This window comes from Cucurbita pepo, chromosome 17, assembly GCF_057944985.1.
Source record: "Cucurbita pepo subsp. pepo isolate OVF chromosome 17, ASM5794498v1, whole genome shotgun sequence".
Taxonomy (NCBI): Eukaryota; Viridiplantae; Streptophyta; class Magnoliopsida; order Cucurbitales; family Cucurbitaceae; genus Cucurbita; species Cucurbita pepo.
In genome coordinates, this window is record NC_141814.1 from 13,850,412 (window position 1) to 13,872,843 (window position 22,432).

At 39.4% G+C, this 22,432-nt stretch overlaps 3 protein-coding genes across 9 annotated transcripts; 2 read left to right on the top strand and 1 right to left on the bottom strand.

The window, feature by feature from the left end:
* The first annotated feature begins 88 nt into the window (after window positions 1–88).
* Window positions 89–4,241, top strand: LOC111778434 (sterol 3-beta-glucosyltransferase UGT80A2). Of its 2 annotated transcripts, XM_023658252.2 has the most exons (14): window positions 89–532; window positions 985–1,169; window positions 1,238–1,454; window positions 1,535–1,646; window positions 1,744–1,914; window positions 2,378–2,441; window positions 2,522–2,579; window positions 2,657–2,834; window positions 2,913–3,043; window positions 3,126–3,228; window positions 3,302–3,378; window positions 3,455–3,502; window positions 3,603–3,752; window positions 3,856–4,241. In XM_023658252.2, exons 3-14 carry the CDS (start codon window positions 1,272–1,274, stop codon window positions 4,033–4,035), a joined length of 1,455 nt encoding a protein of 484 aa, XP_023514020.2. In that variant the 5' UTR covers window positions 89–532; window positions 985–1,169; window positions 1,238–1,271; the 3' UTR covers window positions 4,036–4,241. The 2 variants fall into 2 exon arrangements, with proteins under 2 accessions (XP_023514020.2, XP_023514022.2); XM_023658254.2 differs by lacking the exons at window positions 89–532; window positions 985–1,169 and having other exon boundaries at window positions 3,616–3,752; window positions 3,856–4,001.
* On the bottom strand, window positions 4,148–14,818 carry LOC111778433 (putative kinase-like protein TMKL1). Of its 6 annotated transcripts, XM_087119202.1 has the most exons (8): window positions 10,270–10,942; window positions 9,225–10,183; window positions 8,809–8,905; window positions 7,735–7,816; window positions 6,539–7,083; window positions 6,350–6,435; window positions 5,093–6,243; window positions 4,148–5,008 (listed from the first exon to the last, which is right to left on the bottom strand). In XM_087119202.1, exons 7-8 carry the CDS (start codon window positions 6,114–6,116, stop codon window positions 4,368–4,370), a joined length of 1,665 nt encoding a protein of 554 aa, XP_086975328.1. In that variant the 5' UTR covers window positions 6,117–6,243; window positions 6,350–6,435; window positions 6,539–7,083; window positions 7,735–7,816; window positions 8,809–8,905; window positions 9,225–10,183; window positions 10,270–10,942; the 3' UTR covers window positions 4,148–4,367. The 6 variants fall into 6 exon arrangements, with proteins under 6 accessions (XP_086975328.1, XP_086975330.1, XP_086975329.1 ...); XM_023658247.2 differs by lacking the exons at window positions 4,148–5,008; window positions 5,093–6,243; window positions 6,350–6,435; ... (2 more) ...; window positions 8,809–8,905; window positions 9,225–10,183 and adding exons at window positions 12,151–12,227; window positions 12,311–12,357; window positions 12,434–12,534; ... (1 more) ...; window positions 12,810–14,239; window positions 14,661–14,818 and having other exon boundaries at window positions 10,523–11,066; XM_023658248.2 differs by lacking the exons at window positions 4,148–5,008; window positions 5,093–6,243; window positions 6,350–6,435; ... (2 more) ...; window positions 8,809–8,905; window positions 9,225–10,183 and adding exons at window positions 12,151–12,227; window positions 12,311–12,357; window positions 12,434–12,534; ... (1 more) ...; window positions 12,810–14,251; window positions 14,661–14,780 and having other exon boundaries at window positions 10,523–11,066.
* A 4,523-nt stretch (window positions 14,819–19,341) lies between these two features.
* On the top strand, window positions 19,342–20,042 carry LOC111778830 (uncharacterized). The gene has a single exon (XM_023658810.2). It carries the CDS (start codon window positions 19,431–19,433, stop codon window positions 19,815–19,817), a length of 387 nt encoding a protein of 128 aa, XP_023514578.1. The 5' UTR covers window positions 19,342–19,430; the 3' UTR covers window positions 19,818–20,042.
* Window positions 20,043–22,432: the final 2,390 nt, after the last annotated feature.

Below are 22,432 nucleotides of genomic sequence, written 5' to 3' on the forward strand. Positions count from 1 at the left end.
TTTATTTATGTGGTTACTGAATCCTATGGTTGGAAGATTGCATTTGTCATTGTTTTCTTGGCAGGGCGATGACAAGATGGCTGCTTTATATGGGATATACAGGTTCAAAATATAAACCTTTTTCTAATTTTGTGTTCAAAATATTGAAAAAAATATCACTTTCAAAATGTTATTTAGTCAATATTTGAATGATAATTTCATCCAATTATATGCCTAAAAAAATGGTTATAATTGATTGAAATTCATATTTGTACTTGACAAAGACCATAAATTAATAATAAATTAGGTTGGAAAGATGAATTATTTAATAGAATGTTGTATAGCGTGCGAGCATGAACAACTCCAACAATAAACTTTAGTGTTGCAATTTCAATTAATTTAAGCATAGATATATATTAAAGATGTATTAGAAATTGAGAGAAATATAAAATATATTTCTCCTCCGCCGGTTGAGTCGTCGTCGTCAATCATGGTTGGCGGATGAATATGGAGGGATTTGGGGTTCCAGTTCATCATCAAACCAGCCCTCCAGGTTGGTTCCATATTATTTCCCCCTTTTTTCTTGATTTCTCTTGCTGCATCATTCTTCACATACATACATAACTACTTATAAACATTCCATCATTGTTATGTGCCGTCTCATCAACTGTCACCAAGCCGATGATGCTCCCACTGCAAATTGTTGAATTGAGTTCCTAATGTTTTGAGCAGATGAATATGAAATTCCTTCTTTTAGGGTACGTAAAAAAGATAATTAATGAACGGAAATTAGACATCAAACCATCTAGTAGAAAATTTTAAAACTTAGAACTAAACAGCGCTGGTACTCGAATATTGGCTCGTAATATCGTTTTGAAATCTTAGAGACAATAAAAATGGAAGATTTTGAGGAGAAAATTTTATATTTGTGTTGCGGTTGTATATTAAATTGAAACCCAAGTTTGTAAAATTGGTTCCTTCTTGGTGAATTAATTACTGCTTTAGGTGCTTCATGCCGAACTCTTTTGAAAGCCAATACCCTCCATGTGGAGATACCTTCACACAGTACGGAATCAGTCTCACGCGAGCACCGCCTTCAAAGATCAAAAACCGAGACGCATAGACGCGAAACCATATTTGCTGCAGATGCCCTTCAAAGATACGATCATAAAATCCCCATTCATCGCAAGGTAAGCATTCCACAAAATTTCTTCAATCCTCGAATGTTGATTCCTTTTAATCATTACAAATTTTGCAGTTCAAATTGTTGCAAAGAGTAGCCACCGTGAAGGATGATGGAAGTGTTGAGTTTGAAGTTGAAGGAAACAATCGAATCCGAATCGATTAATGTTGAATCTGATGAACCCCTGGATGAAGCTGAGTTTGAGTATATAAGGCCTATGCAAATTGTAATGCTCATTGTAGGTACCCGGGGAGATGTGCAGCCATTTATCCCAATCGCCAAGCGTTTGCAGGTAATCCTGTATATACATCTATATCTATATCTATACCTATATCTATATCTATATCGAGAGTTATGTATGTATGTATGTAGGATTATGGTCATCGTGTTAGATTAGCTACTCATCCAAATTTCAAGGACTTTGTGTTGATGGCTGGCTTAGAGTTTTATCCTTTAGGAGGAGATCCTAAACTGCTTGCATCCTGTACGTACTTCACACATCAAGCTTCTACAAATCCATGAATGCAACCTTTATAGATTGTTAAATGAAAATCCTGTTTTTTTTTTTTTGTTTGAAACAGATATGGTAAGAAATAAAGGGTTCTTGCCCTCTGGGCCTTCTGAGATACTCATTCAAAGAAACCATATGAAGGAAATTATTTATTCCCTTCTTCCAGCTTGCAAACAACCTGATGTGGATACTGGTATTCCCTTTCAAGCAGATGCAATCATTGCCAACCGTACAGCATATGGTTAGATTTTGTCGCCCGATTGAATTTTTAAAAATTATGTTGTACAACATTGAAATATATTGATTTCTTATGATTTTTTTTAAAATAACTATTTTTTAAAGAATAATAAACGTGAAAATGTTACCGTGGGGAACCTAATCCCTGCCTCAATCCCCACAAAAAGAAATGAGAAATTTTGCAGGGATGGGGAAGGCTTGCTTGTCTCTGCCCTGCTCCGTGGATATCTTTAGTCCCCTATAGTAAACTACGAGGCAAATGCACTATCGCAAGCATGAACATGAAAAAGTCGAGAAAATAAACAAAACTAATTACATGGCACTAACATAGGGTAGGTGAGGATGGGGCCGTTACATTTGGACAAGCATGACCAAGACACTCAACGTCGGTGTTGCTATTTTTGCAAATTCTTTACTTTGCTAACTAAACTTTTTGATACTAATTTCTCATAAACTCTGTTTTGTAGGGCATACACACGTTGCAGAGGGACTTAAGCTGCCACTTCATATATTCTTTACGATGCCATGGACGTAAGTCTTGTGTGGGTGATGAATCATTACCTGCTTCACTTGTTGTAATGCTTATAGTATAGTTGTATGCTCTCCTCCAGGCCAACTACTGAGTTTCCACATCCATTATCCCGTGTGAAGCAACCGGCAGGGTATAGGGTGAGTTTGTTGGTTGCTTTTGAATATTCATTCACTTTGCATATTCACTCAAAGCTTTGATTCTCCTTCATTTCCAGATTTCATATCAAATCGTTGATTCCTTGATTTGGCTTGGCGTGCGAGATATCATTAATGATTTCAGGAAAAAGAAGCTAAAGATACGACCTGTAACATATTTAAGTAGTTCACGATTCTCCGAATCTGATGTGCCACATGCTTATTTGTGGAGTCCCTACCTTGTTCCTAAACCAAAAGGTGTTGATTTTTACACATTTTTATTTGTGGAGTCAAGAATGCAACTTTGGATGACTTTTTATTTTCCGTAATTCATAGATTGGGGGCCTAAGATTGATGTTGTTGGATATTGCTTCCTTGACCTTGCATCAAATTATGAACCCCCTGAGTCACTGGTGAAATGGCTTGAAGCTGGGGACAGCCCTATTTATTTTGGTTTTGGCAGCCTTGTAAGTTTCTTGCTTCTTCCTCAAACAGTTGAAAGTATCATACAAGCATGGTTTTAGCTACTTTTTTTCATTTGTTCTTCAGCCTGTACAAGAGCCTGATAAGATGACACAGATTATCATACGAGCATTGGAAAGAACTGGACAACGGGGTATCATTAACGAAGGGTGGGGTGGCCTCGGGAGGTGTAAGTGTTTATTTTCAGTTCACTGCACATTGTTTATGGATTGCTTACATGACTGAATATGATATCTTCCCAGCTGCAGAACCGAAGGACTTCATATATTTGTTAGACAATTGCCCTCATGATTGGCTTTTTCTCAAATGCAAGGCTGTGGTGAGGCTTGATTGTTGCTTTGAATGTATTTTACCGCCTACATATTGTGTTCTTTAAGCATTGCAAGGGTCCTCAGGTGCATCATGGTGGTGCTGGAACAACAGCTGCTGGCCTGAAAGCTGCGGTACTCTGTTTCATCCGATACGTGTTTTGCGTTTTTAGTTTGATATGATTTGGTTATGATTTGGTTATGATTTGGTTATGATTTTCATTGAATTCCACAGTGCCCAACTACAGTTGTTCCATTCTTTGGTGACCAACCTTTCTGGGGGGATAGAGTACGTGCCAGAGGAGTTGGCCCTCCACCTATCCCGGTTGACGAGTTCTCGCTTCCAAGATTGGTGAATGCTATAAACTATATGCTCGATCCCAAGGTAAAACCGAGATTCCCTTCTATTTAGTCTTTAACTTAATTCAAGAAAGCTTGGGATGATTTGGTTGATTCTAGTGAAGTATATCAAGCAAGTGACATGACAGGTAAAAAGGCAGGCTGTGGAGCTTGCAAAGGTTCTCGAGAACGAGGACGGGGTCGAAGGAGCTGTGAGAGCATTCTTCAAGCAACTTGGACGGAGGAAACGCGAGCCAGAGCCTGAACCTGAACCTGAACCTCAGAGGTCAAGTCTTTTGTTTATAAGAAAATGTTTTGGTTGTTCTTGAATCTTGGATAGTGGCGATTCTCAATTCACTTTGCAAGGACCATTTTTTGCTGATCTTGTAAAGTTTATCATCGTTACATAATAACATTATTTGTATAAATTGTTGTAAAGGCTGAGGCTAAACTCTTGAATTTGTGTATTGTCAATCAGAAAAAAGAACAAATAAAGCTCACAAGAATATGTATAAATACCTGTTACTAGCATGAATGAACACTATCATCATGTATATTACGACTACTAAGTTCTTGTCAAAAATAAGAGAAAAAGTGAAAGAGAGTGGAATATAATGATATTAGTGAAGATCACCATGATTCTGAAGTGACATAAAAGGGATCAAAAAGGGGTACCAATTTCACTTCTTGTTTCTGTTGGACTGTACAGAGCAGATCTGTTTCTTGGTCTGTTCTCTTCCAGCTGCTTCACAACTTCATCCATGGAGGGTCTTACAGAAGCCACTGGTGCACAGCAGCCCATTGCGAGCTTCAATGCCTGAACCACTCCATCTTCCATGGGGCTTCTAATTCCTTTCAAAACCTCCACATCAAAAACCTCCATTGTTGTCTCCTCCAGAACTGCCACTTTTACCATCGATGGCAGGTCCACAAACTCTCCACTTCTTCCACTCTTCCCTGGCTTCTTCCCAATCAGAATCTCTAACAGCAAGATCCCAAATGCATACACATCTGTTCTTGAATTGCATTTCTTCATCCTTTGCAGCTCTGGTGCCTTGTACCCGTCCGACTTTGCAAGCGATACAATCTCGTCAGCTACCGATGGAATCATTAGCTTGTCGAGCCCGAACTCCGTCAGTCTCACTGTAAAGAAGTCGTCCACAAGTACATTTTTTGATCTCACATTACCATGTGTAATGGGGACTTCAAGACCGGTGTGAAGATGAGCTAGTCCCTGGGCGACGCCTAACGCAATCTTGTGCCTCCTAGCCCAGTTCAACACTGGTTTTCCTGCTCTAGATTCTGCATTCAATCAAAAAGAAAAAGAATTCTCTGTTGATATATAGCAATACAGCCATGAAATGAAGCATTAGAGAATGTGCATACCATGAAGAAAATCATGTAAAGTTCTGATGGGCAGATAGTCATAAATGAGCAGCTTTTCACCTCTCTTTCCCTGATAGAACGCTCTCAAAGGAATCAAATTCTCATGGCGAATCTTTCCCAATTGTTTAATCACAGACGAGCAAGTGTTTCTGTCTTTGCAACTACCTTCCCTGAGGAGTCTCAGAGCAATGGTACCTCCATCAGCAAGCTTTGCTTTATATATCGTGCCATAGCTTGTTTTCTCCATAACCTGCCCTGTAGCATTCAAGACATCATCCAATGTCAAATGCTCACCACCCTGAAACAAAATGAGCTTTCCTTCACCACCTGTGCCGCCGCCGATACCGCCACCCCCATTTTCTTCATCTTCTCCTTCCTCAATCTCATCTTCACTCTCAGTTATCTTCTTCTTCTTGTTTTGCATATAACCAATAAGCAATGAAGCTAAAACAACCGTCCCAGTCATCAAGCCGATAACAAGACCAGCAATGGCGCCTGAACTCAAATGAGAAGCTCCTGCACAGCTTTTCAAAGGCTCCCCACAAAGCCCAGGACTGTTCCCTTCAAAAGCCTCCACACCAAACTTTGAGTTATTACCAAACACAGGCAATATTCCACTGAAGTTGTTATTTGAAAGGTTCAACTTCTCCAGCTCTAACTGGCCTAAGCTCTGTGGGATTTGTCCAGACAACAAATTGTTCCCAAGATCAAGCTCTTTCAAGCCCTGAAATTTAGTAATGAATTCTGGGAAAGTACCTGAAATCTGGTTGTTGCCAAAATCCAAAGCCTCCAAACTCTTGCAGGTGGAATCTGGTAAAGCCGGCTCAGGCAGAGACCCAGATAATGAATTTCCATCAAGCCTGACAGAAACAAGTTTATCACACAGATTCCAGATCGAGGGTGGAAGAGCTCCACTCAACAGATTGCTACTCAAATCAATGTCAGAAAGAGAGGAGCTATAACCAAGTTCGAGTGGAATGGGTCCAGTCAAAGAGTTTATGTTGAGATAGAGACTTTGGAGCATAGTGAACTCACCAAGCTCCTTAGGCAAGGAACCGGAGAGGTTAGCAGAAGGAAGTTGCAGGGAGAGAAGATGAAGAGAAGGGTCTTTGAAGAGAGTGAGATTAGACCACTGGGGAGAAGAAGAATCACTGCAAACCAGAGATGTTCCATTAGAGAAGACCCATTTGAGTCCCCTCCATTGACAAAGTGGCAAAGAGTAATTCCATGAAGACAAAAGCAAGTTCTGAGTATCACCTTCAAGTGAAGCTCTGATCTTTTCCAGAAGAAGCTGAACATCAGAAGAAGGGAAATGCAAGGAATCACCACCTCGAACATGAGCTCTGTTCAACAAGAAGAATGAAATACAGAGAGCCAAAAGCTTCAAACCCACCATGACTATGGAGAGAGAGGAGAGAAATGGGGAAAGTTAGTAGAATCAATCACCAAGAGAGCTTCTTTTATCTATTTTACTGGAAAAAGCTGACAGAGTGTTGACTATGAGTGAACTGATAGTCCAATTACTCATCCTCCCACAATCTCCACCGTCCGATCTGTACAAAGACAAACATCAGACAGATTAAAAACATCTTGGAATGGCAAACCAGATAGGTATTATTATAATCGTTTACTCTCTTTATTTCTGTATTTTTTTTTCTTTTTAATCTTTTGTTTCTGCACGCTTGCCCTTCACATTCATTTTCCTTTTTCTATTTTTGTTGGGTTTTTCAAATTTGGTGTGGAGAAAGAGGAGAGAGAGAGATTTCCCCATTGAACAGCCCACCAAGCTTCGTCCTTTTTTTAACGGATAGTTGCAGAGGAGCTCTGGGTGGGACGCAACTCTCATCACTCGACACGTGGCTTGTTATAAATGATGATGAGGATCAACAATGGTTGTGTGAGAGTGTGGAGTTCAATCCATGGAGCTCACATGCAGAGTTGCATTTCTTCTTTCGGCTCTGGGCCATCCATGCTTGCCCCAAACAAGCACACTGTTGGAAATTGTTCGGATAAGATGGGGATTTTAAGGCAAGTTTTAGTCTTGCAATTAAACGATTATTTTATTCAAACAAGTAACATTCATTAATAGTTTATGCTAAATTTTAGGATAAAAGAACTTAAAAAAGATATAATTTACTAAATAATATAGTAAAAATCTATTATAATCAAATAACTTTTTGGTATTTTAAACTTATCGTAAGGAACTGATGTAAGCTTTGAACAAATATTAACTATTTTGTAGAAAAAAAAAATTAATTTTGTTTCTTCTTCAAACTTAAACATACTATTCATTCAATCTTACGAACAAGTCTACAAGAATTTCCTGAGAGAACAATGACAACTCTATATTCACTTATAAGACAATGACGACATTTTACTTTAGTTCTTGAACTTTGACACTTTTTTCAATTTAGGGCTTATATTTTCAAAGGTTCTAGTTCGATTCTTTTGGTCTTAATTTACCATATTATCGATTAATAATTATACTGAGTAACTTTAATGAATTCCAGCAAATCTATCCCTTTTGTAACTATTTGATAAAAATAACAAACATTTTTTAAAAAATAAAGCAAGAATCATTATTTGTTCCACAGCTTTCTACGATAAGATAAGATAAGATCGGATCATAGAAGTTTATTTACCTGGATGGCTTTACTTACCTTAGCTCCCAATTCTGCCTTTTTCCCATTCACACTCACGCCAATGTTTAGCAATCAACAATTCCTTTTCCATAAACAAATAACTATGTATCTTATCATGGGACGATAAAGGAGAAGCATTGTGATATGATCTTTTTGAAAGCAGTCTTATTTTCATTATGATTCTCTTACCACTAATAAACTTAGCTTTATAATAAAGTTGGAAATATGGAGAACTTTTTTAGACAAGAACTGATAAGGCAACACCAACTCTTAAGATTTCGATATAAGGTATCATCGAAGTTGGAGCTATAATATAAAGTTCAAGCACCGGAAGATCAAGGCAGTCTATCTGTATAGAGAGGATGAAATGGAAGGACAAAATTTTATTCTCCATCTTCGCTCTCGTCCATGATCTTGTAGAATCGAGGACGGTTTCAAGATTATATTACTCCAAAATATTTTCTTTTCTGATATCTACGCATATATGACTAAAAAAAATTACTAAAACATACATTTTACGACTTGTTCATCATACTTTCGAATACTTTCGAATGTCCAAATGATTGAAATAAGATTCTAAATCTAAAAAAATAAAACTAAGTGCATAAATTTAAGAATTAAAATAAGGTTCTAAATCTAAATCTAAACCAAAATGATTGAAATAATAGGCCATGGTGGGTCTAAAGGGCTCCCCATTATGAGGGGTTTAATCATTTATTACCCAACTTATTTAATATTTTAGTCGAACAAATAATTTCAAATCAGCTTTCATTCTATTATTTTTAATCTCTAGAGATAATTTCTCTTCTTTTTATTTTTTAAAATCAAAGGTACTTCAGCTTTTTGGTATAGCCAATCCACAATTTGAGTGGCCCCAGAAAAGCAAAAACAAAAGGGGTTTTCATTACAATTCTTTGATGGCTTCAAATTGGGTATCCTATTTTTGTGTTCCATCTTAGAATTCAAACACAGCAGAAACTTTGCAGCCAATCACAATGAGTTGTGAATCATAAAAATAAAGAAGAAGACAAGAGAATTATGAAGATGCCTGAATTGAGGAACAAGAACTCTAACCTGAATAATGATGTCGAAGCCTCATGCTTACTGCTTTCTCCACAGCCTTTGTGGCTTTGGTACATTTTGTTCAGCATGGTGGAAGCATCCTCATTACCTGTTTGATGAGATTGGAATTGATGCAGAGTTATCATAACTCTAAAGAAAAAAACATGCACAGGAACTTATGATCAACAACATGAACCAAAAGCAAGAAGGTTCTAATGAGATTGGAATGTTTGAAAAGATTCTCATTGTCTGGTGGAGCGGACTTCAGCAACACCATGATTTGGCATTTGTAAATCAGGGAGATGAGCTTTATTGAAGCGTGACAATCCTAAGTGGATATTGTGGGGCTGTAATGGTTAATCCAAACGTCCTTACAAGTATAGTTTCCCAAACAACCTTACATATTTGACAGAGCAACGCAGGATTACCTGTTATGAAGAGCCAACTCCATTGACGTCTAAGCCACACGCTCACCCACTTCTATGTTGTTGTGCATTTTGCAAGCACCAATGCAGCCTCTCAAAGACCTCTGAAGTCCCTTCTCAATGCACCCTTATTTGAAATACATGTTCACCAAAGCAGAGCGGAGCTCATCATCCATCTCAATCTCATTCTTTCGTGCATATAAATGGATCCATTTCCCCAATTCTAATGCACCCATTCGAGAAACGGCAGGCAAGATGCTCACCAAAGTCGCATAGTTTGGAGCATGATTCGAAATTTGCTTCTTCAAACATGTTTACAGCCTCCATGAAATGCCCATTTTGAGAATACCCCGATATCATCACGTTCCATGACACTTCACTTCTCTGAGGCATTTCGTCGAACAGGTTCTTAGCATTCTTTAAATGGCCAAGTCTAACATGCCCATCGAACATCATGATCCACAAAACAACTACTACTATCTTGTCTCATCTTATCTAACTCCATCTGAACCAGATGACTAATTACAAACTCATCCCCATCAAAACCAAACTTCACAATCAACCCATGTACCTGTTTCCCCTTCGAAGCTCTAGCGCAGGCCTTCAATACAGCAGGGAATGGGAACCGATTGGGCTTCACATGCCGATCGCACAACATGTCGCAAAAAACATCGACGCCTCCGATTGATGATGTTCTCGGTTACACTCAGCAGAAGCTCTCACGATAATGTTCCAACAGAAGCAATTGAGCTCCGGCATCAGGCGGAAAACAGCGCGGGCATAATCGATATCAAGTTGCTAAGAAAAGGCACAGAATCTGACGAGGGTGTTGAATTTGACCGGTTTGAATGGCAATGCACGATGTTAGTGCTTCTTCGAGGATTGATGGCGGTTGAACCGAGAAACTGACGGTCCCGTTTGGGTTGTAAATCCACCGATTATGGCACTCTCGTTTGATAATCCTTCGGAAATCAATTTTGTTTGATTTATTAATCGGTTCATAGGTAATTTTCTAGTTTGATTCCGAAGAGATATTAAATGAACTTACTCAATTAAAATCTCTATCCGACCAATGCCTCCCTTCAGAGATCACCGCCACCGCTCACCTTTGGCCATCGCTCTAGCACCACCTTCCACCGTCGCACGACCACCATTGGCAACCATATTTGTAGCCAATCTACCATTTTGGCGACCCGATTGTACAAATTTGAACTTATTTGGTGTCCTCCGATCCATAATCTCCGTAGAGATATTTCAAAAATAATTTCATTAGCAAAGAGTTGGGTAGATCCACCAAGAACAATCATCAAATGGTTCTCTAATATACTCCAAAGGTCACATAATAACAATAATATTGTTATATGGTACAAATTAAAAGGACCTTAATTAACAATAAAAAAAACCTACCAAATTTATCCCAATTATCCCTCTCCATATTATTCATCATCATATCATCACATCATCACATCATCACATCACATCACTTAATTTCTGTTATTTTATTTTGCTGACCATAGAAAGAGAGCAATCAAAAAGCTTCTCAATAACGCAAAACCCTCTTATATATATATATACGTATGCTTGCTTTTATCTGTGTTCTTCATGCAGTGGTCAATGCCCCTTTACAATCTTCAACAGACAAGCTGATGGAAACATGCAGTTGTCAATGGCTGTTTTTGAGGGAAGAGAGACATGGGGTTTTTGCTCTCTCTTACTTCTTCACTACTGCCTTTTCAAGGTCGCGACAGCCGTGGGTGAAGATGTCGAGCCCTTCCTCTGCAACTTTCCCGGCCTTCTGCTGTCGGGTTTCGACCCCGGTTGCCGTACTTTCACTCCTCGAATCATCTGTTACAATATTCAGCTCACTCAAATATTCATGGACCCTACCTAGGTTCTACTCGCACCTGATTCGAATATTCACAATCATACTTCTACGTAGGTTATTATAATAACCTAAGCCCACCGTCTGCCCACCGTCTGCTGATATTGTCCAGCCATCAGTCTCATTGTTTTAGAAAAGGTTTCACATCTTTATAAGGAATGCTTTGTTTCCCTATCCACTCTCACAATCCACCCTCTTGGGCTAGCACATTGTTGGTGTCTAGCTTTGACACCATTTGTAACAATTCAAACTCACCACTAGAAGATATTGTCCACTTTGACCCACTATCCACCCTCTTGGGGGTCCAGCGTCATCACTAGCACACTGTTGGTGTCTGGCTTTGACACCATTTGTAACAACTCAAACCCACCACTAGCAGATATTATCCACTTTGACCCATTATCCACTCTCTTGGGGTCCAGCATCCTCGCTAGCACACTGTTGGTGTCTAGCTTTGACACTATGTGTAACAACTCAAACCCACTACTAGCAGATATTGTCCACTTTGACCCATTATCCACCATTTTGGGGGTCCAGCGTCCTCGCTAGCACACTGTTGGTGTCCAGCGTCCTCGCTAGCTTTGACACCATTTGTAACAACTCCAACCCACCACTGACCGATATTGTCCACTTTGACCCATTATCCACCCTCTTGGGGGTCCAATGTCCTCGCTAGCACAGTGTTGGTGTCTAGCTTTGACACCATGTGTAACAACTCAAACCCACCACTAGAAGATATTGTCACTTTGACCAATTATCCACCCTGTCCAAGGTCTTCGCTAGCACACTGTTAGTGTCTAGCTTTGACACCATGTATACCAACTCAAACACACCACTAGCAGATATTGTCCACTTTCACCCATTACGTTGCACCGTCAACCTCACGGTTTTAAAACGTGTCTACAGAGAGGTTCCCACACCTTTATAAAAAATGTTTCGTTCCCCTCTCCACCCAACGTGGGCTCTCACCATTACACTCATTTTGAAAGTACAAGAACTAAAATGAAACGAAGTAACGAAACCGAACATGAACGAATCGAAACTTACATATTTCCCACACTTGACATCCGAGTAGATGACAATGAAATCTCCTTCTTGAAGGCCATTGGCTCTCACAAAGTCCCCTAAAGAAATTTTAAATTTTTAAAAAAAGATCATAAAAATCATTAAAATGGGTTCGTTCCTTCGTTCGTTCATTCATTCATACCTGTGTTTTCAAGCAGATACATTCGGCTTTTGTTGTTTGGCCAATACCTATAATTAACAAATAAAAATGATTAATTAATTAATTTGCAATTTTCCACTTGAATATTAAAATTTTATAGCATACCTATAACGCATATTCCAAACTTTGGAGGTTCCAATATCTTCCATGGCAATGGAAATGCCATCTCTTGCCTCCAATTCTGGGAGATGGGTTTCTGCTTCTTTCTGAAACAAAACCCAGAAAATATGAACACTTCGAATTCGAGTTCGGGTTTCGGTTCGATCTAAAATTTTATTACAACACTTCTCCATTTATGTTTTTGGGTACCTTTGGCAATACAATTCTCCCCAAATTTCCCACATCGCTTTGCTTCAACACCTTCTGTAAAAGAAACCTCAAATTCTTCTCTGATTTCCATCCCTAAACACAACACAACATTCTCAATCAAATCTCCCTAAATTATAATCTATTGTATGTTAAAGGACTCGTAGAATCCAACCTGTCGCCGATGCGTCGGGATCAGCAGTGGAAAGTTCTGATTAAGCCGATCGATAGAATGTACAGGAGACGAGTCGACTGGACAACCGGCACCGTTGGGGGATGGCCAGTAGACCCAGTTTGTAGAATTGGGCTGAGCAGTTGTAGCCATGGTGCAATGATCTGAAGCATTAGTATTCATCTGAGTTGGATGCTGATTCTGGTGGCCACCGTGACGGTGGTGAGCTGAAAATCGCCGCTGCCTCGCCATTCTCTTCTTCCGAGCCTCCTTCGTGGCGGAGGAATCCAGCCTAACTAAACTAGTATCACCACCACCACCACCCTGCCCTTGAAAATACTGACCCATGTAAGGGTGGTACTGATGGCCACCGCCGTACCCGGCTGCGATACCATGGGGTTGCAGCGGTAACGGAGGCGGCCCCACCGCAAAATTGTCAATGAATGAATTGAAACACGGCGCAAATGGGGAGTCAAGTAATTGGTAATGATCAGAAAAACCATGGCTGGTGGCGTATGCATCTCCACCGCCAGCCGGGACATAACCGATCATCGGCGGAGAGGGCAGCGGAGCTTGAAACCCTAAGAAATTCGCTTCGTCTTTGAATTTCCTCTTGTGAAGATGATTGGTTTGAACCCATTGAAGAACAAGCTTCAAAAGCTGCTTCATTCCCTCCTTGCCGCCGCCGAGACGGCGGGCGGCGCTGTCAATTGTGGCTTTTTTAATCCTAACATTCCTCAAATCATCAGCAGAAACCGTCTCTTTATTACTCCTCAACCACTCCAAGAACACCTTCGCCATATCCTCCTCCTCCTCCACTACGACGTCGTTTTGCGTCCCCTCATCAATTTTATTCCCACCTTCTTCATGCATCATCATCAAATCCTCCATTACCACTTCTTCAAAGCTCTCCAATTGCAAATCCTCTAAAGGGTCTTTTTGTTCTTCATTTTGAAAAATACACGTCGGATCAAAAAATTCATTGCTGTCTTCGACTAAATTCATGTATTCAAATGTGTCCATCATCATCATGTCGTCCGTACACTCAACGTCGTTGAACCCTGTCTCCGCCGGCGGCGGCGGCGGCGGCGGCGATGACATGGCGGCGGCAACGGAGGTGGAATTATTATTGTCATTTACTCTGATTTCTTCAATGGGTTCCTCGGCATCGGATTTCAAAATTGCCCATGAAGTGGTTGAGGAAGAGGAGGTCGACGGCGAGGAAGCTGTAGCCTTGACCGGAGCCGGAGTCAACGACGAGGACGACGAGGACGACGATGACATGCAAGGGAAATCCGACAGCGGAGGGAAATCAGAGTAGAAGATTAGAGTGTCGTCATCATCAGACAGAAAGTTTTGATGATTTTGAGGAAACCAAATCTGTGTCTGATCCATTTGATGTTGTTCTTGTTCTTGTTGCTCATTTACAATCCCTGCATGCAGATCTTTCAATTTCTATTTAAAACAAAAATTCACAACCGATCATAATAAATTAAAAAATTAAAAATTAAAAATTTTAAATTTAAAAAAAAAAAAAAAAAAAAAAAACCCTGTTTTGTAATCCTGTGGGCTGCTTTTAAAAATTCCTCTGTTAGTTTCAGATATTATTGAAGATGGTTTGGCAGAGAAGTGATCAGTATGGATAAGGAAAGAGAAAAAAGCAAAAAAAAAAAAAAAAAAAAGGGTTTTGTTTCTAATTAAGTAAGCAACAGAAAAGCATCTGGACAACCCATCTTTGTCAAGATTCTTTTGTTTTTGATATTAGAGATGAAGAACATGAACGAAGAACATGAATGAAGAACGTGAATGAAGAACATGAATGAAGAACATGAAGAACAAGAGAGAGGTACCCACATGGAGCTGAGCCAAATCTTGGAGAAGGTGTGGTTTGATCCACAAAGTTTGAGTGTTTTAGTGGAAACTTGTGTTAACTCAAGGGTTTTAAATGGAGGAAAGAGAGAGATGGTGGGTTTAGTTTGGGAAGCAGACTCCGGAGTTTGTGCAAATTTGAGTCTCACAAACGTTTGAATTTGAATGGAGGCTACGAACGGTGTTACTTCACATCTGAATGGTGCCTATTAGCGGTGCGCATCAGGACATGGAAAAATGAATGTGGTTTTTATTTGTTATTTGTTACCTTTCATGTGGCGCCTCCAATCTGATTTTAGAGGATATAATTAGTATTCCTTGAATTTGTTCATCATCCCATGTATTAATTACATCACCTTCACATATTCAAACGGTGAGATCCTACGTATAACCAAGCATACCTTATAACTAACAGACACGTTTAAAGTTGTGAGATTGATGATGATACGTAACGAGCCAAAGTGAATAATATTTGTTAGTGGTGAATTTGAGCTGTTACAAATGGTATCAGAGTCAGTCATCAAGCGATGTGCCAACGAGGAAGCTGGGCACCAAGGAGTGGACTGTGAGATCCCACATTGATTGAAAATTGTATCATAGCCCCTAAGGGGGACTGTGAGATCCCACATTGATTGAAAATTGTATCATAGCCCCTAAGAGGGACTGTGAAATCCCACATCGGTTGAACAGGGTAACGAAACATTCCTTGTAAGAATATGAAAACCTTTCCCTAACTGACGCATTTTAAAACCGTGAGACTAACAACTATACGTAACGAGCCAAAGTAGACAACATCTGCGAGTGGTGGGTTTGGGCTGCTATAATAGTATTAGAGCTAGACATCGGTTGAAAAGGGTAACGAAACATTCTTTGTAAGAATACGAAAACTTCTCCCTAACATGCATTTTAAAACCGTGAGGCAAACAACAATACATAACAGGCCAAAGTAGACAACATCTACGAGCGGTAGGTTTAGGCTGCTACAATGGTATTAGAGCCACACATCGAGCAGTGCGTCATGAGGACGCTAGCCCCCAAGTAGGTGGATTGTGAAATCTCACATTGGTTGTTAGAGAGGGGAACGAAACATTCCTGTGTGGAAACCTCTTCCTAACAGACACATTTTAAAACCATGAAACTAACGACGATACATAACAAGCCAAAACGGACAACATTTACTAGGGGTGAACTTTGACAGTTACAAAATTCATTTAAATTAAAAGCCACAGTGCTAATACCTAAAGCGATGAATACTACCGCTTCGACTCATACTAAAGGTTTAGCACGCTTTTTGTTGTTACTATGAGATCTTGAAGTGCAATGAGATTTTACTCGGTGTCAGTTAAGCAATCTTATTGACTTTGGTTGCTCTCCACGATACTTTCGGACTAATAAGATCTAAACTCTTATAATTTAAAAATGTGACCAACATATATTTATATAATAATGTTTTTATTGAATTATATTTGCATCAGAAATTGGGAATGGATAAGTGGGTGATGTAGTGAACTACCTTAATCAATTTAGGAAGTCCCGATGTAATTTGATCTTATCCCAAAAATATTAATTAATTTTCTTACTTTCTTATTATTTTAATGACATTTAAATTTTATATTAAATTAGATTAATGGTTATTTATAGATTTGGATGCAAAACATAAATAGGATAATAACCCTTTGGAGAAAAATAATTTCACGAATTTCTATAATTTAATTACATTAATTATTATTATTTTTATTATTTAAATTAGATTTTTTGAATTGAATTTTGCAATAAAATAATAAAGTTTCCCCATACCTTAGACCTCCATCCGTACACACTCTTCCTTCTCTTAGAGAGAGAGAGATTCTGAAACGCTGAAAACGACACGTCGTTTCGTGTGATTCGTCGCCGCTCTTAATTTTTGCGCCACGTCCTCACGACATGCAAGGTTCCACCAATCACATTGGTTTTCCAGTTTCACTTCTTCTATTATCCGCCACGTGTAACCACTGAAAGTCAAGGTCAAATTGCTTGCGTGGATCTCAAGTACCCTTACCCCTTGGGTTTGCTGTGGGAAGTTAATTTAGTTTTGTTTTTATTCTTCTTTCACACGTGGCTGTGGGCCACCCTTTGTTTTATTCTCGTCATTCCCATTCTTTTTTTTGTTATTATTGAAAAATTAAAAGAAAACAAAAATCATAATGACTTATATACCCTTCGAATATTACTTAAAACATATTCCTTACACGGGTGCATGATCATAATACTAACATCTAACGGAGATTCTAGGTCTAACATGAGTTGAATCTATGAAATCCGATACATCGAAACACCGTCCAGTTCGGTGGGATCTCACAATCCACTCCTTTATAAGGAATGTTTCATTCCCTTTTCCAACCGATGTGGGATTCACAATCCACTTCCGTTATAAAGAAATGTATCATTTCCTCCTCCAATCGATGCGGAATCTCACAATCCAACCTGTTAGAGCTCTAACGTCTTCGCTGACACACTGCCTTGTGTCTAGCTCTGATACCATTTGTCATAGTCCAAGTCCACCGCTAGCAAATATTATCTGCTTTTGTCCATTACATATCGTCGTCAGCCCAATGATTTTAAAATGCGTCTACTAGAGAGATGTTTCCACACCCTTGTTTCGTTCCTCTCTCTCCAACCAACTTGGGATCTCACATTTAACCCCCTTAAGGTCCAGCATCCTCATTGGTACACTGGGCAATCTTAAGGTCCAGCATCCTCATTGGTACACTGGGCAATGTCTGGTTTTGATACCATTTGCACAACTCAAATCTACTACTAATAGATATTGTCAACTTTGGTCGATTACGTACTCAGAAGTTAGTTAGTGGTGTTTAGCAGATAACCTCGTGGGGGGCAGAGACAGCCTTGTCTTTGACTTCCTCAGCCGCCTTTTCAGCGACTTGGTTCACACCTTGAGCGGGTGTATCAGCTATTGTAGCATTATTATCCTGTGAACTTGGCTGCATTTCCATTTGCGTTACAATTTATTCTGTTAAGAGTGATTAATTTGAGTTTTGGATATGAAAACTAATATGTCTTGGTCTGAGAGAGACAAAGGCTTTAGAACTCCATGGGCTGCGTACACGAACAGATCTAGCACGATTCATGAAGCTTGCCATTGTTGCTCTAATTCTAATATTATCTCTCTAATTCTAATATTATCTCTTGTTCTTAGATGTTTTATCTATTAAGTTTGGTTTAGTTTCGCATGATTGAATCGATTTAGAGTTAGTTTTCACACATTTGACAAGGCATAAACAATAGGACTTATCATGGTGCATCTCTATGTATCCTAGCCTTTTTGTTGAAGCATAAGTTTATGGACTAATGTGACATCCTACAATGGTTGGAGAAGAGAACGAAACATTCCTTGTACGGGTGTGGAAGCCCATTCCTAACAGATGCATTTAAAAATCTTGAGGGGAAGCTCAAGAAGGACAATATTTGTTAGCGGTGGACTTGAGTTGTTATAAATTGTATCAAAGCTAGTCATCGAGCGGTGTGCCAATGAAAACTCCAGAGCCAGGCATCGGACAGTGTGCCAACAAGAACGCTAGCCCCTAAGGGGATGGATTGTTAGATGCATTTCTCTCTCTAATAGACGCGTTTTAGCTAAGCACCTGGCGGTGTGCCCCTAAGTGGGTAGATTATGAGAGGTATTCCTCTCTCTAACAGACTCGTTTTAGCCCGGCACCAGGTAGTGTGCCCTTAAGGGGTGGATTATGAGATGCATCTCTCTCCCCTAACAAATGCGTTTTAACCAGGCATTGGGTGATGTGCCCCTAAGAGTGGTGGATTGTGAGATGAATTCCTCTCTCTCTAACAGATGTGTTTTAGCTAGGCACCAGGCAGTGTGCCCTCAAGGGGGTGGATTATGAGATGCATCCCTCTCTCTAACAGTCTCGTTTTAGCCAGGCACGCATCAGGCAGTGTGTCCTCAAGGGGGTGAATTATGAGATACATCCCTCTCCCTAACAGACGCGTTTTAGTTGGACACTGGGCAGTGTGCCCCTAAGGGGGATGGATTGTGAGATGCATTCCTCTCTCTAACGTACGCGTTTTAGCCAGACACCAGGAAATGTGCCCTTAAGGGGGTGGATTATGAGATGCATCCCTCTCCCTAACAGACGCGTTTTAGCCGGACACTGGGCAGAGGGGTGGATTGTGAGACGCATTCCTCTCTCTAACCTACGCGTTTTAGGTAGACACCAAGCAGTGTACCCTTAAAGGGGTGGATTATGAGAATACATCCCTCTCCCTAACAGACGTGTTTTAGCCAGGCACGAGGCAGTGTACCCCTAAGGGGAGTGAATTGTGAGATGCATTTCTCTCCCTAACAGACGCGTTTTAAAATCTTAAAACTTTGAAGGGAAGCCCGAACACAAGATCGTGTATAAACAAAAATAAGGGAAAATTTGTTGTCCTCGAGATGAGTTGATGCAGGAAACTGGACCAATCCCGAGTAACAGCTCAGTAACAACCTGAAAAGTCCTCCAAAAATGTGGAGAAGGTGATCATTAAAAGCATACAACCAAACCCGGTTGGTAAATTCACACAGCCAGGCCCTGCCTCAGCATTTAAACTCATTTACTTCTCCCAACTGTCCCTCAACGCCCTCTGCCCTTTAAAACCCTCACCTCGCACCTCCATTGGCCAACAACACACACACACAAACACAAGTGTAAGTGTAAGTGTAAGTGTAAGTGTTATACTACGTAGAAGAAGAAGCACAAAATGGCCAAATTGTTTATGGCTATGCTCCTGGCTCTTCTAGCCACTCACGCCCTAGCTAGACCCACGCCCAAGGACGCCACCTTCACTGACCAAAAGAACTTCCTAACATACGGAGGACTTGGTGGCTACTCCGGCATCGGTAGCAACGGCCTCCCATTTGGCGGCCTTGGCGGTGCCGTTGGTGGAACTGGCCCTGGTGGTATTGGTGGAGGAATTGGTGGACTCGGTGGATTTGGAGGCGGTGGAGGCGCTGGAGGCGCTGGTCTCGGTGGCGGTGGCCTTGGAGGAACCATTGGAGGTGGTAACCTAGGTGGCGGTCTCGGTGGTACAGTTGGCGGCGGTCTCGGCGGTGGTGTTGGTGGTGGTGGTGGCTCTGGGCTTCCATGAAAATAAGCTATTTAGTTATGTTGGATTTCTACTCAAAAGTTATTGCATTTTGAAAAAGTTTTTAATTTATTTAAAATCGTGTCAAGACATGTAGTGGTCGAGTTGTTATTTAGTGAGCTTATAAGATTTGGCTGTGTCTGTTTTTTTTTTTCTAATTAAGATTTATGTCTGTGATTATGTTTTGTTGTTCACTTTCAGTGTAATACAAACATCTTTCTCTACTAATTCCTTTTTTTTAATTAATTTTTATATATTTATTTACATAATGCATGATATTGCACCATCCTTAACTTCATGCAAAAATAAAAAAATAATCCTTTTTTTTTTTTTACAAATATATATATTTAAATTACCATAAAATAATATCTTAGTAATGAAAATATTTTGGAGGGGCAAGTTATAAAATAATATCTTTTTTTTTTAATTTGTTAATCCCACTTACGTATGTAAATAAATATTATATGTTAATTAATGCGTAATTAATAAGGAAAGTAGTGAATAATTGTTTTAAAACTAATTAATGAGAGGTTAAATTATAAACTATAGTAATAATTTATATACATGAAAATATATGTCACATATTAATTATATTCAAATATTTTTAATGTCCCCTACCTACAAGAATTCGGGTCATTAACCAACTTGATTTTTGATTTTGATGGGAATCTAGTTAATTCAAAAGCAAAAGCTAAAAGGGCAGATTTGAATGGCCATTGGATTCTTTCATTAGATGACCCTAATTTAAGAGGTGCCCTCAAAAGTTAGGTGTAGCTCATTAAAAGAGTGCCATTCTTGATAAGCTTTGCCCTAAGTTGTAGGACATAGTGCCTTACCAATTCCCCTAGCTTAGCCTTGGAAGAAATGAAAGCATGGAAAATGTTTGGTAAGGGGATGACCCTAATCGGAATTTCACAAGAGGCTATAAATACGAGACACATGACTCTTGTTGTTCGTTCATAAGCACCATTATGTAACGATCCATATCCAAGATTCGGATCAGGATTCAAAATCTTGATTCGACATCTAATAACCCCGACATTCTCCTATGACATAGCCACGTTACTCTTCGCTTCTAACAGTGAAAACTATGTCAGGATCGCACAACAATGCACACACTCGATCTAGATGAACACAAAGAACATGATAGAGAAAATGCAAGGAGAATATTGGTTAAAGGTTTATATTGATGACTTCAGACATATACAGTAGGGAGAATAGTAGAAGTATATTTTCAAAGCTTTCGTTCAATATATATATATATATATAACTATTTACCTTATATAGCCTTCCATAACTTTTTACCTAGCTTACAACAGTTCACTAAGCTATAAACAAGCATCAGCTTACATAACTAACAAACTACCCCCACGTACCAAAGTCTTTCCAGCATTCTTTGTCTTAAGGAAATTTTCAAGAGGCCACCCAACATAGATTGTTCTAAGAAAAACACGCTTAACCATGAACTTCCTATGATTGAGCCACCCAACATAGACGGTCCTTCTAGCTCCTATGATTGAGCCACCGAAAAAGAAGGTACACCTTGTTGGCATAGGTAGTGACTTTCAATCTTTTAAGTCATTCAAACGTAGTTTCCGTTCATTCATATACTCTTTCTTTACTCGAGTGTCACAGATTTCATCTCTCCTATTTCAACTAAACCGAATCATAAATGGGTTATAATTAAGGTTTGAAGTAAGAGTAGGGGGGGACAGCTGGTGAAAGAGTGGGTGTTAAATGGTGCGTTGAACAAGCGCTGCATGGGAGCTTTTAATTTGGAGTAATAAGGGATAAAAAAGAAAGCAATGCATTAAAAAAGATGAACTAACAATTGTACGTATGGTTGGGTAAGCTGGCAAATTGAAGAGTGCCTTTAAAACTTATGTATGCCACTATGGAAGATAGTGTCAGAGTTGCCTCCATACATTGAATGACTGATATGAATATATCAGACCTCTCTATGAACACCAACCAGCTACCACCATTCACTACTTATTTTTGCTACCCACCACCCATTTCTACCTTCCAAATTATTCAACCAATTATTATTGTATCTATGAGTTAACCGTTAGCAGATATGGTCTTCTTTTAACTTTGTATCAACGTGCGATCTCACCATCCATCTTCTAGTGTGGGTTCAGTGTCCTTGCTAGAACAACATGTTCTAAAACCTCGAGTAGAAGCTCGAATGGAAAAATCCAAAAACGATAAAATTTACTAGCGGTGAGCTTGAGCTGTTACAAATGATATCAGAGCTAGACATCGAGAGGTGTGCCAGCGAGGACACTAACCTCCGAATTGTGAGATTATGGAGATGAAAACAAAAACATTTCTGGGGTGGAAACCTTTTCTTAGCCGACACATTTTAAAACTATGAGGCTGATAATGATATGTAATGGGCCAAAATGGATAATATTTATTAAAGGTGGACTTAATTAATGGTATTTTTATTAATTTCATATTTGGAAAGTTTATTTCATATTTGGAATGTTTATTTCATATTTGGAATGTTTGTGGTAATTTGGCAAGTAGTTCAACCAAATTCCATGTCACGTAGTATGGAGTAAAATTTAAAGCGTCGACCTTCAAATTTATATTACTTCCAAAAACTTTAATTA

Coding starts and splice junctions, on each gene's coding strand:
- LOC111778433 (XM_087119204.1), bottom strand. CDS start 14,201: ATGGATCAGACACAGATTTGGTTTCCTCAAAATCATCAAAACTTTCTG. Junction 6,401..13,999: donor GACCTCCTCTTCCTCAACCA/CTTCATGGGCAA, acceptor CCTTGCATTTCC/CTTCTTCTGATGTTCAGCTT. Junction 5,009..5,092: donor TTTACATGATTTTCTTCATG/GTATGCACATTC, acceptor GATTGAATGCAG/AATCTAGAGCAGGAAAACCA.
- LOC111778830 (XM_023658810.2), top strand. CDS start 19,431: ATGGCCAAATTGTTTATGGCTATGCTCCTGGCTCTTCTAGCCACTCAC.
- LOC111778434 (XM_023658252.2), top strand. CDS start 1,272: ATGATGGAAGTGTTGAGTTTGAAGTTGAAGGAAACAATCGAATCCGAA. Junction 1,455..1,534: donor CAATCGCCAAGCGTTTGCAG/GTAATCCTGTAT, acceptor GTATGTATGTAG/GATTATGGTCATCGTGTTAG. Junction 2,442..2,521: donor TTCTTTACGATGCCATGGAC/GTAAGTCTTGTG, acceptor GCTCTCCTCCAG/GCCAACTACTGAGTTTCCAC.